The sequence below is a fragment of the Oryzias melastigma genome, linkage group LG6 (assembly GCF_002922805.2).
Source record: "Oryzias melastigma strain HK-1 linkage group LG6, ASM292280v2, whole genome shotgun sequence".
Classification (NCBI taxonomy): domain Eukaryota; kingdom Metazoa; phylum Chordata; class Actinopteri; order Beloniformes; family Adrianichthyidae; genus Oryzias; species Oryzias melastigma.
The window spans coordinates 19,724,482-19,735,362 of record NC_050517.1 but is presented as its reverse complement, the minus strand read 5'-3'; the positions used below and the strand labels follow the sequence as shown (position 1 = coordinate 19,735,362).

The window sequence follows — 10,881 nt, the reverse complement described above, 5'->3', positions numbered from 1 at the left end:
AATTTTTTGATTAATGTTATTTATACATTATTACTCGTATGTGATTTTATTTTACAATCAAATATCTTTGTGTAAATTAGCACTCAATACAACTTTTTAAATTTTTTTTTTCTAAAACTTCACATTTAAGTTGCAGATGCAGGTTAAAATTAAAAAAAGCTTTGGAAAAGTCCTGAAAAGTATGAAACCCAAACCTTAAATTAAGCTAAAACCAGATGCTGAGGGAGAAATGTAGTTGTGTTAATCAACAATTTTCAAATTCACATGGATGAGAGAAAGCAGATTGTTCTGTTTGGCAGCATCTTTATTGTTTGTGTAGAGCATTATATACACACACAATACTTTAATTGATGTGTCATTTCTACTTAATAGTGCACTTACTAACATTAAAAATTCATTATAAAGTCCCACCTCCTTTTCGAGCTGGAAAAATAAATTGTGCATTTTGGACCATCAAATGTTGAAATGTGTATTAACATATTTGGTTAAGTGTGTATTTTGTTTGGTTGTAAGTAAGAATATATATATGTGCGCTCAAACTTGAGACAATTTTAACTGGATATATAGCATTACCTGCAATAATAAAGTGTGAATGCTGTAAGATTAATGTGGCAGCTGAAGATGCTGATAGCTAAAAATGCTAACGCTAATAGCTGAAATTGCTGAAGCTTGCAAAATAAATAAATAAATAAATAAATAAAATAAAAACACTAGCATAATGCTAAAATATTAGCTAAGCTCCAACTGTGCCTAAAGAACTTAAATGTAAGGCAGTTTGTAAGAGGACAAGTTTAAGAGTTTTATTGTAGAGGAGTCTTATTGTTCAGGGGTGAGGCGAGACCAGGGCTGAGAGCTGGAGCTTAGCAGGCAGGCAGAGCAGCTGGAAGGTAGACACGGTGAGCTGACAGGCAGAGCAGGCAGACTTGAAGGCAGAGCAGGCTCACTTGAAGGCAGAACAGGCAGACTTGAAGGCAGAGCAGGCAGACTTGAAGGCAGAACAGGCAGACTTGAAGGCAGACTTGAAGGCAGAGGAGGATGACTTGAAGGCAGAGCAGGCAGACTTGAAGGCAGAGCAGGCTCACTTGAAGGCAGAGCAGGGATTTCAGAGCTGAACATCAGATAAGGAACGAGAATCCAGACATTGGGCTTTGAGGCGGTGTAGAATCTGAGAGGGGAAGGTTTGAGAGGCAAAGTATAAGTAGCTGGCAGAACAGGTGAGGCAGATGAGCAATCAAGGCAGCTTAGCAAGGCAGGGAAATGAGGGGCTGCCAGGCATGACAAAAAACAGTCTAATTTTGAGAAAACAGCTTGCAAAACGTTAAAATATTAGCTAAACTCAAAATTTGCATAAAAAACTGGAAAAATGTCAAAATTAGACTAAAACAGCTAGCTTAATTAAAAGTTAATTTCAAAATAACCCTAGAAAAACCCAGTAGTTGCTGAACATTTCAAAGTTTGAATGGTGTCTCTAGCTGGAAAAAATGCGGGAGTTCACAAGTTTCAAACGGGACAATGTTTTTGAAGGATTTGAGCAATTTTTCATTAATTCTCTATGGGGCATATTTTGCTCAATAACTCAAAAACTATAAGTATATAAGTACCAAAAGTATAAGCAGACATTTTTTCAACAAGCTGAATGTTTTGATACCAAGATTGATGAAATCACTGAAAGTGTGATTGAATTTTTGCGACCCTAATTCCAATGAAAATTGTGTTTTTTTTTGTGTTTTTAACATGTCCGTTTAGCATTTTTATTTTATGTCGGACATGTACTGAAAAAAAATCTTAAAATTTGTTCTATGCATCTGAGCCATTCCACTAGGATGGAAGTGAGCAGTTAAGCAACATTTTGTGGTTTAACCCACCAATTCAATCCCTTAAATGTCAAACAGACACACATTGGGTCTCATTTCTAGTCTTTTGGGATGACTTGACTATGGACTCAAACTCATTTCCCTCTAGAGTGCAGACACTCTCCCACTAGGCCACTGAGCCACAAAAACTCACACATTTACCCAAATAAAACCACTCCTTCCCAAGAGAAAATAAAGTTACTGCAGACAAAACCAAACCAAGACAAAAAAGATTCAAATATTGACTTGTTTTCTCTTTAAATTATTTTTTTTAGTTAAATGTAATCTGATGAAATGTAATCCCTCGTCTAAAGCTTACTCATTGCCATTTCACACTTCATTTCAGTCTATCTTAAGTATTTATTGGGAAAAAAATGACATTTTGTGGATGTCTAAAAAATCTAGTTAATCTAGTTATTAGTTTAAGGTCATATTTGGTCAGTCTGGGATCTCTCCATTGACGATAAAATAAATGCAGCTAATAGATGATCTTTCAGACGGTGAACACTAAATAAACAGAAGTCGAAGCTCTGCAGTGAAGATTTATGTTTTTTTCATCTCAGCTCGGCCTCATCTCGCTAAATCCTTCTTAATTGACAGCTCCGTATGAGAGCAGCAGCCTGCAGCTGCTTCTGCGTGGATTGATGGATGGATGTTTGACTTTCAACAAGGACACCTTCCTGTTCTGCTGCTTCCTGGAGACGAGAGAATCCCACTGTTCCAGTGATCCTGCTGTCATGCACAGACTCGTGTCTTCTTGATTAGCATCGTTCTGCTATTATTAGGCTGTGCTGCCACCTGAGGATGACGCAAACACACAAAAAGACAGATTTTAAGAATGTTTGTGTGAATTTATGACAAACTCCTGCGGCTGCTTTTGAGCAAACACACTCATCATGCATTAATAAGCTGCAGTGACTTATTTATAGATGTCCAGCTTAGAAGTTTTCTCGCAGAATTTTTATTAGAATGAAGTGAGACATGTTCCCTTTCATTTGTGTTTGTGCAATAAAACATAGAAAACAAACCGTCGACTAAACTCACGATTTCTCCCTGCGAGAAGGAGCTTCAACTCTGCGTGGTCGCCGTCTGAAAAATTCAAGGTGGATGTTTTTTGAACAGCTTTCAGATTCCCCGCACGTAAACCTGCGTGAAGCCAGCAGAACCAACCAAACCTCAACTCCTTCTCTCCGCACGGATCCGCCTGGGGAGGGACAGGGGGAAACACACAAACCGGATCCTCACAGGTCAAACTTCTTCAAGAACATCCACACTGATGGGACGGATGGTCATCAGTGTCTCAAACGTCCGGTTATTAAGATGAAACACTTATTTTTTTTTTTCTTTCTTAATTCGTGCAGAACATGTCAAACAGAGAAGTGTTGCGGATCTATAGAACAACTCCCTGACTGAGCACCACATGGAAACTCTCGGAATTTTATTTTTTTAAAGCATTTATGGTTTTATTCTATTACATTTTGAATATTTTATGGATTTATATTTCTTTTACAATTACGTTCTTTAGCATTTTTAATGAATAGATGTTTTCACTTTTGAATGTTTCATGCTTTTATTGTATTTGATTTTATTTTTGAATATTTTATGGATTCATACCATTTTCAAATTATATTTTTTAGCATTTTTTAATGAATAGATTTTAATTTTGAATGTTTTTACAGTTTCATTGTACTAGATTTTAATCTGAATATTTTAATGAATTTATCACTTTTTAAATAGACATTTTTGGATTTTTTTGAATGAATAGATTTTACATTTTTGAATGTTTTTATAGTTTATTTTGTTAGATTTTATTTTTGGAATATTTTATGGATGTATTAATTTTTTCCGATTAACATTTTTGAAAATTTTTAAAGAATAGAATGTCTTCTTCTTTTTATTTTAATACCATACTATTTAATTAATTCATTTCTTTTTTCATCAACATTTTTATATATTTTTGATCAAAACATTTTAATCTTTGAATGTTTTTATTCACAGTATTACATCTGAATATTTTATGAATTTATTACTTTCTTTAATTAACATTTTTAGATTTTTTTAAATAAATAGATCAGAATAGATGTTAATCTTTGAATGTTTTCATGGTTATATTCTTTTGTTTTTTTTTTCAGATGTGCTTGTATGGTTGTAAGTACAGAGAGCTGGCTGATTTTGAATGTTTTTTTCTATTTATAAAACTATTCTATTCTATTCTCTTCTTCCAACCAGAACATTTTTCCTAACATTCCTCAAAATCCATGTCAGCTTTTTTTCAGAAGGAATGGACTCTTTTCAATTATTCCAAAAGGACATGAATGCAGCATTTCTTTAAGTTTAGGTTTTTCTCTGACAGACTTCATTCCATTGATGGAACTAAAATAATAATAAAAAAAATAAAAAAATAAAAGAAAAAAATCACAGTTTAGAAGTACAAACTCCAAACTGCTTTGTTTAAATTATATTGATTTTTAATCAAAATGAGCATTTCTTTCTCTTGTAAGGCTGATTGCCAAAACACAGCACACATTTACTCCAGGTCTTGCCGTTTGGACAAATTTTAGAACCCTTTGTGGCCCACAAATCAAAAAGATTTGGTTTAAAATATGCCGAACAATATTCATTTGTTTCTTTTTTAACTGCAAATGTTCAAGATTTTACATATTATCAGTAAACCAATTGTTGCTGTAAAGATTAGGACATTTTTGCAGATTAAAAAAAATGTTTAAAAATGCTAAAAAGAACTTTCCACATCTCAGAATTGTTGGACTCTGATTTTTCAAAATAAAAGACTTGATATTTATGACTGTACATTTCTCAGTTTAAAAAAATGTTTTAGAGTACTATATTTTTCCTTTTACTAACAACAAATTTAAAAAGCTGATTATGATGGTTTGATTTCATTAATTTTACTAATACTCTTTTATGTTGTCCACATTTCATCAGCTTCATGAATAAACACATTTTTACTTATTTTCAGAACCTATTTTTAGTCAATTTTAAAATTTCAGAAAAATCATAAAGTTACATTTCAAACTTTTATTTGAATATAAATAAAACAAACTTCCAAACCAGAGTCAATTTTCTGAAAAATAATTTATTTCCAGAATAAAATAAATGATATGCTGACATACAAAAAGTGTAAGAAAAGAGACAAAATCATAACTGTAGCAGAGAGATCAGTGGGGTAAATGTGTCCAATTTATCTTCTTCTGTACTTCTCCTGTGAACTTCAGTTAAATATTTCAGACCTACATAGAGGACTGCTTTTATTTAAAAAGTAAAAGCATCAAATTAGCCTCAACACAACGAATACACCAACATTTTTCCACAACCAACACGCGCACACAAACCCAGCAGCGATAACGTTCTAAATAATTTAAACTCTTCTTTTCAAGAACAATCTAATAAAACCTCCTGGGCTGAAGGAACCAAACGTTTCACTCCTAATTTACCATAAAAAGGATGACGTTTTGATTTTGCTTCTCCACTCAGAGCAGAAGCCACAATAAAATATAATTATCTATTATATTGAATTAATCCCTTATTAAGACATGTTAGGCTGAATACATTCTGCAGACGTAAAAACAGAAACTGCTACAGTGAAAAACAGAATAAAAGAGGAATAAACAGAGACAGATCCAGATGGTGGATTGCACGTTTGCACCTCAGCAAGTATCAAAAACTAAATCTAAGGTCCAGCGAGAGAACAGGAGAGTGAAACGTCTAATAGGCCACTATAAGAATCCAGGTTGGCTGCTTTCTGCCTTGATGCAAAACGCAGCGACGGACGACTAGTTTGTAAAACACTTGGCAACTTTTAAACAACCGAAGAACCGACCGTGGATGTTGCTGATCAGAAAGACTCAGAAAACAACACGCTGGAGCTGTTTTTACTAACGGCAGCTTTGACCAAAAGACGTGGAGAAGTCTTCCGCGGTCTAAAGAAGTCTTTATTCAGTCCTTATAAAACAGACTCCATGTTTTCACACAACTCGCGGTTCTCCAGGTTGTATATGAACTTGGTCCTGTCCGCTACATTGGGGCCGTCGCTCAGGGATGGGTAGAACTCAGTCACCGATAAGTGGCCCTCGTGGCCTTTAATGTACTTCTTGTAGTTCCTGCGTAAGCAGTACCAAGTAGTGAAGTAGAGGAGGAAGGCCACGCCCTTCAGAACGATGGCGAGGCTTACGTAGAGGTGCCTGTAGGTCACGTTGTCGTACAGCAGGCAGGCGCCCTGCTTCCCGCAGACCGTGCTCCAGAAAAGGCAAGTGGAGTCGATCCCAGCACCGAAGATCAGAGGAGGGGGGATGAAACCTGAAACATGGAGGCGTCGGGTTAGAAAAAACCGAATTCAATCAGAGCTAAAATATACAGTTATACCAAAACACATCCTTCTTACCGAGGAGTCGCAGCAAAAGGAAGAGCACTCCCAGAGCGTAGGATTTCTGTTCTGGACTCACCGTCCTTCAAAAGAAGCAGAAGTTGGACTTTCTTAGCTGAGGTTTGTGGCTAAACAAGCTAAACCAAAGAAGGAGTGTTACCTAATGAGAACGATGACGGAGGGAGTCTGCGCCATGGCCCCCACCAGGCTACAAACGCAGATCACACACAGGAAGATGAGGAAAACCTCCTGACAGCCCGCCATGGGACATTTCCCCGGAACCACGGAGGCGGGCTCGCTTCCGGCAGGAACGCAACCACATTCCGTCTGGTTCTGTCAGCACAAAGACGTGACACCACAATAAACCTCAGTTTTATACACGCGGCTGCTGGCGACATGACAACTAAACACTCAGAGCAGCCTCTCATGGAGCTAGTGTCGTCCATTTTCACACGTGACTGACGATTACCGGAGAGAAGCCTTTAGGTGTGCAGCCGGCGAAGCAGGCGGACAGGTAGGTGACTCCATTGGAGCCGCACACGGGGCTGATGTAGGAGGTGAAGCAGTTGCAGTGACTGATGCACTCAGGCTCCGGCTTCTCTCCCACCTGCAGAATCCTGGACCGAAACACGAGGAGAAATCTCAACCAAAACTCAACCAAAAGACTTATTAAGAGTCGACTCGCTTTAGGAAAGGCTGAGCTAAACACAACAAGTGAAGACCAAACGTTGCATCTAGAAAAAAGAAGCTTGCAGACTAATGGAGTGTCGACATTAGTAAATGAATCAATAACTTATTTGAATTTGATTATTTCTAAACCCAGTTTTATCCAAAACCCGACGTTTATCTTTAACTTCAGGAAACCAAACCTCAAAACATCCACAAACACAACACTTGTGTTGACATTTATAACTGGATCTCTGACGCCACCCATTGGATTCTGCCTGAAGTGGGACGGGCACACGGACCTAAGTTTGGTCGGCCCGACACAACAATGCAAAACGTTTGAAGTTCCATTTGGCACACTCGCTTGTCAATCACATTTCTCTCAAAATCTATACAGATTTTTGCTCTATAGATAAAACCACTAACAATTTGTTTTCCACCTCCTGTGATCTTTAAAGGAACTGCAACATTTGAGAACAGCAACTGAACACTTCAAATCAAATGAAATATTTTTAGTTAATATTCCTTTGTGGTCTAAAAAGAAGACATAATTTGTCATTTTTAATGTAAACTATTCTAACAAAAGAATCCCACATTAGGATGTTTTTATGATAAACTTGTTATCCTCACATGTAAATGTTTGGGATAAACTGTTTAAGTATTCAGTAAATGAAGGATTATATACCTGAAACCTTAACATAACATAATATATATATATATATATATATATATATATATATATATTAAAAAGTCAGCTAAAAATCTTATAGGTTTAATCTTCTTAGAACTAATCTTTAGCAATATGGAAAATACAATTCCACAAATTAAGCATTTTTAAAAGAATTTGGCTGAGATTAAACTGTTTTTCCTTGAGCTGAATATTCATCATCTTTGATGGTTGTTTGTAAATGCCAATAGTATTAAAAGTGCTGTCATGGAATTAATTTTTCGAGCAATTAAATAACCATGACCAGTAATTAATTAATATAATTGATTTATTTTAATCACAATGATTTTTAATGATTGCAGTGAAAAATCCTCAATTTGAGGTATTTTCATTTAAATAAATGACATTGTGGCGCAGTAAAAGATCAAATACAACTTTTAAAAAATGGATTCATGAAGTTCAAACCTTTACTTTTGCACTAGTAAGTGGGATTTATTTCAATCTTGAACAATTAAGAAAACAAACAAACAAAAAAACTGGTCCAAAGTGTTCAATTTACCAAATGAAAAAAAATAAAAAAACAGTAGGAACACTTTTTCTGAGCAATTCTGAGCAACTTCTTACTAATACCATAATTCAAATGTTAATAGACTGTAAGATGAGTGATATTTTAGTTTTCTTTATCCTATTTGGTGAATTTGATCATTCTGAAACAGAAGATAAATAGAGAAGAGAATCTTTTTTTTAACAAAATAAATAAATAAAGAACAGAGAAGAGAATCGAAGAAGGAAGAAATGAGGCACAACAGAGGAGTAGAACTATTTAGACTTTGCTTTGCTTTTAAAAAATGTTTTGCTTCATCATCTGGACAAAAAAAGCGCTAAAAGGTGAATTTCTCTCTGAAATGATGCTTTGTTTAATTGATTATGACGATCACTTTTCTGAAAGAAGAAAGGGCGAGAGCAGAGCGCGGACTCTGGAGACGCTGTGGCTGTTACCATGACAACGTGACACACCACCTTTTAAATAGTCTGCTTTTTATAAAAATCAATTTAAGCTTAAAAATATAACAGGATTGAAGTCCTAATAATTGATTTAATATGTATATTTTTCATGAATGACTATGGCATGAGTGGGATGTTCTTCTAGGTGAGCTATAACATGTAAATGACTATCCGACGTGAAAACTAGATTTAACGTGATTACAAAAAAGTCTATAATCATCAATAACTATTCACACAATAACTTGATACTCCTAAGTATTAATGACACCCAAAAAAACAATCATTGGTGTGGAAAAGGTGAGAATGTTCTGTTTTTTTTCCATTAAAATGTCCTTCTGTGTCACAGTTTAGCTCAGTTTCTTCAATTTTTTTTTCTGGTTCTGTGACATCTCTCGAGTCATTCAAAATTTTTCTTTTTTCTTTTTATAAAATCATCTATATCTCAAATTAGCTGTATCTATTTTTGCGAATATATATTTTATTTCTTTAATCTGTTTAATTACTTTACAAGAACACAGAATTAAAAGTCTTACTCGTTGCCGTAGGTAACCGTGACTCCTGCCACGGGACCCGTGTCACAGCCGAGGAACAGGAAGGAGACGTAGCAGGCGGTGGAGATCAGGTTGACCACCATGGCCATGCGGATGGCCCCCAGAGCGGAGAGGTTCAGCTTCTTCACCAGCAGGCCCCCCATGAAGATCCCCAAACACGCACAGGGAATCGCTGTCATGCCTTCAGCCGTAGAAGAAAATCCAAATGAGGTTTTTGCTCAGAGGCACGCTGTGATCTGATAGGATGCACGGAGGAAGCTTTACCTAGCAGCTGGTTGGCAGAAGAGGTGGTGAAGTTGAACTGCTGCTCCAGGTACTTCCCCAGGAAAGCTGCAAACCCAGCGACCACCGCGATCTCCATGCAGGCCGCCAGGACGATGCAGGTGAACACCGGGTTGGAGAGCAGGTGCTTGGTCACCTTTGGAATCACTGACAAAGAAAGAGGAAAAAGAGGATGAGCAACGCTGTCCCAAAAACATAAAGAGCAAATTCCACAATCTAAATGGGAGTCATGAGTGAGAGCGTTCACCTCTCAGCTGCTGACAGCAGGTGGGGCTGTTGTCAGCCTCATTGCTGAGGATCAGTCCATTACTGGGCTTTGGAGTCTCAGAGTCGGAGCTGAGAGAGTTTGGGAGCATAACCTGCTCGCTCTCTGCTCCCTCATCTTTCTCCATTTTGGGTAGGGACTGAGGGAAGCCGAACATCAGCACGGCAGAGCAAAACAGTAAGGCACCACAAAGGAGGAAGCCCGCCCACCAGGCCCCGATCCACCGCGGGTCTTCGGGGGTGATGTCCAGCTTATCTGGAGGGAGGCGAGAGACGAGTCGGTGAATATTGACAAACTCAAATAAAAAAACATGAAGGGAGGAGAGCAGGACTCACCGACGTCAATGAAGATGGCATCCACGTAGAACTTAGTGCAAACGGAGCCGAGGATGAAGCCGCAGGCGGGTCCGAACACCAGCGTGGAGAAGAGGATTCCTGCACAGATGGAAGAGTTTAAAGTGGTGAGAACGGCAGGTTCAGATGTTAGGGCATGTCAAGGACTGATCATCTGCTGCTCGTGTAGATGAAACAGTTTGTTACACACCATACACTCATGGTAACAAAACGCAAATGACATTAAATGCAAATCACAGATCAAATTATTCTTCTTTGCAATGGAAAACTTTTTATTTCTTCACATACAACAGAAATGTATCTAAATGCACAGAAATTAACCAAGAATACATTGAATTTTGTATTTAAAGATCAGAAATGGAATAGAAAATGTATGGGAAAAATTTGTCAAAATTAAATCAGTTTATTATTATCAAATGCTTATTGTAAACCTCTATGTCCTGAGAAGAAGAAAATAAACAAATAGTTATCTTATTCAGAAGTAGAAAACACTGGTTTTAATCTGAGAAACAATTTATCCACTTACAATCAACATTTTAGAAATCAGCTAAAAAGGGTCCTGCCTAAGTGTTACCACGTATTTTAGACAATAACAATCAAGACATTTTACACACAGTTTTTAGGAAGTGATGGGGGCTGCACATAATTGATCTTATAAAAGTTAGGAATTTAAATGTGGGTCATGTCGGGCCGGACTTTGGACATGCCTGATTTGTTGGAAAAGTTATTTTAATTATATTTATATTGTTTTTAGCCAAAAAAAGCAAAGCAAAAAAAAAAAAAAGCAACCCTGTAGTTTTTTAAGACATCATTTCTGCAGAGTGACAGTCATTCATGAGAAATTCACCAGTTGTTGGC

The 10,881-nt window shown here is 36.8% G+C and overlaps 1 protein-coding gene and 1 long non-coding RNA gene across 2 annotated transcripts in view; both read right to left on the bottom strand.

Annotated features, from left to right (window-relative positions):
- Positions 1-2,094: 2,094 nt before the first annotated feature.
- On the bottom strand, positions 2,095-3,412 carry LOC112152561. The gene is made up of 2 exons (XR_002920333.2): positions 2,898-3,412; positions 2,095-2,651 (listed from the first exon to the last, which is right to left on the bottom strand). It is a non-coding gene; the product is annotated as an uncharacterized LOC112152561 (long non-coding RNA).
- A 2,370-nt stretch (positions 3,413-5,782) lies between these two features.
- slco3a1 (solute carrier organic anion transporter family, member 3A1) overlaps positions 5,783-10,881 on the bottom strand; it is a 30,860-nt gene continuing 25,761 nt past the window's right edge. The window contains exons 3-10 of the mRNA XM_024282221.2: positions 10,006-10,104; positions 9,653-9,925; positions 9,388-9,552; positions 9,106-9,304; positions 6,704-6,851; positions 6,395-6,567; positions 6,253-6,317; positions 5,783-6,167 (exon numbers count right to left, since the gene is read on the bottom strand). Coding sequence (XP_024137989.1) covers positions 5,815-6,167; positions 6,253-6,317; positions 6,395-6,567; positions 6,704-6,851; positions 9,106-9,304; positions 9,388-9,552; positions 9,653-9,925; positions 10,006-10,104 — 1,475 coding nt within the window. The 3' untranslated portion in view covers positions 5,783-5,814. The remainder of the gene's footprint in view (positions 6,168-6,252; positions 6,318-6,394; positions 6,568-6,703; positions 6,852-9,105; positions 9,305-9,387; positions 9,553-9,652; positions 9,926-10,005; positions 10,105-10,881) is intronic.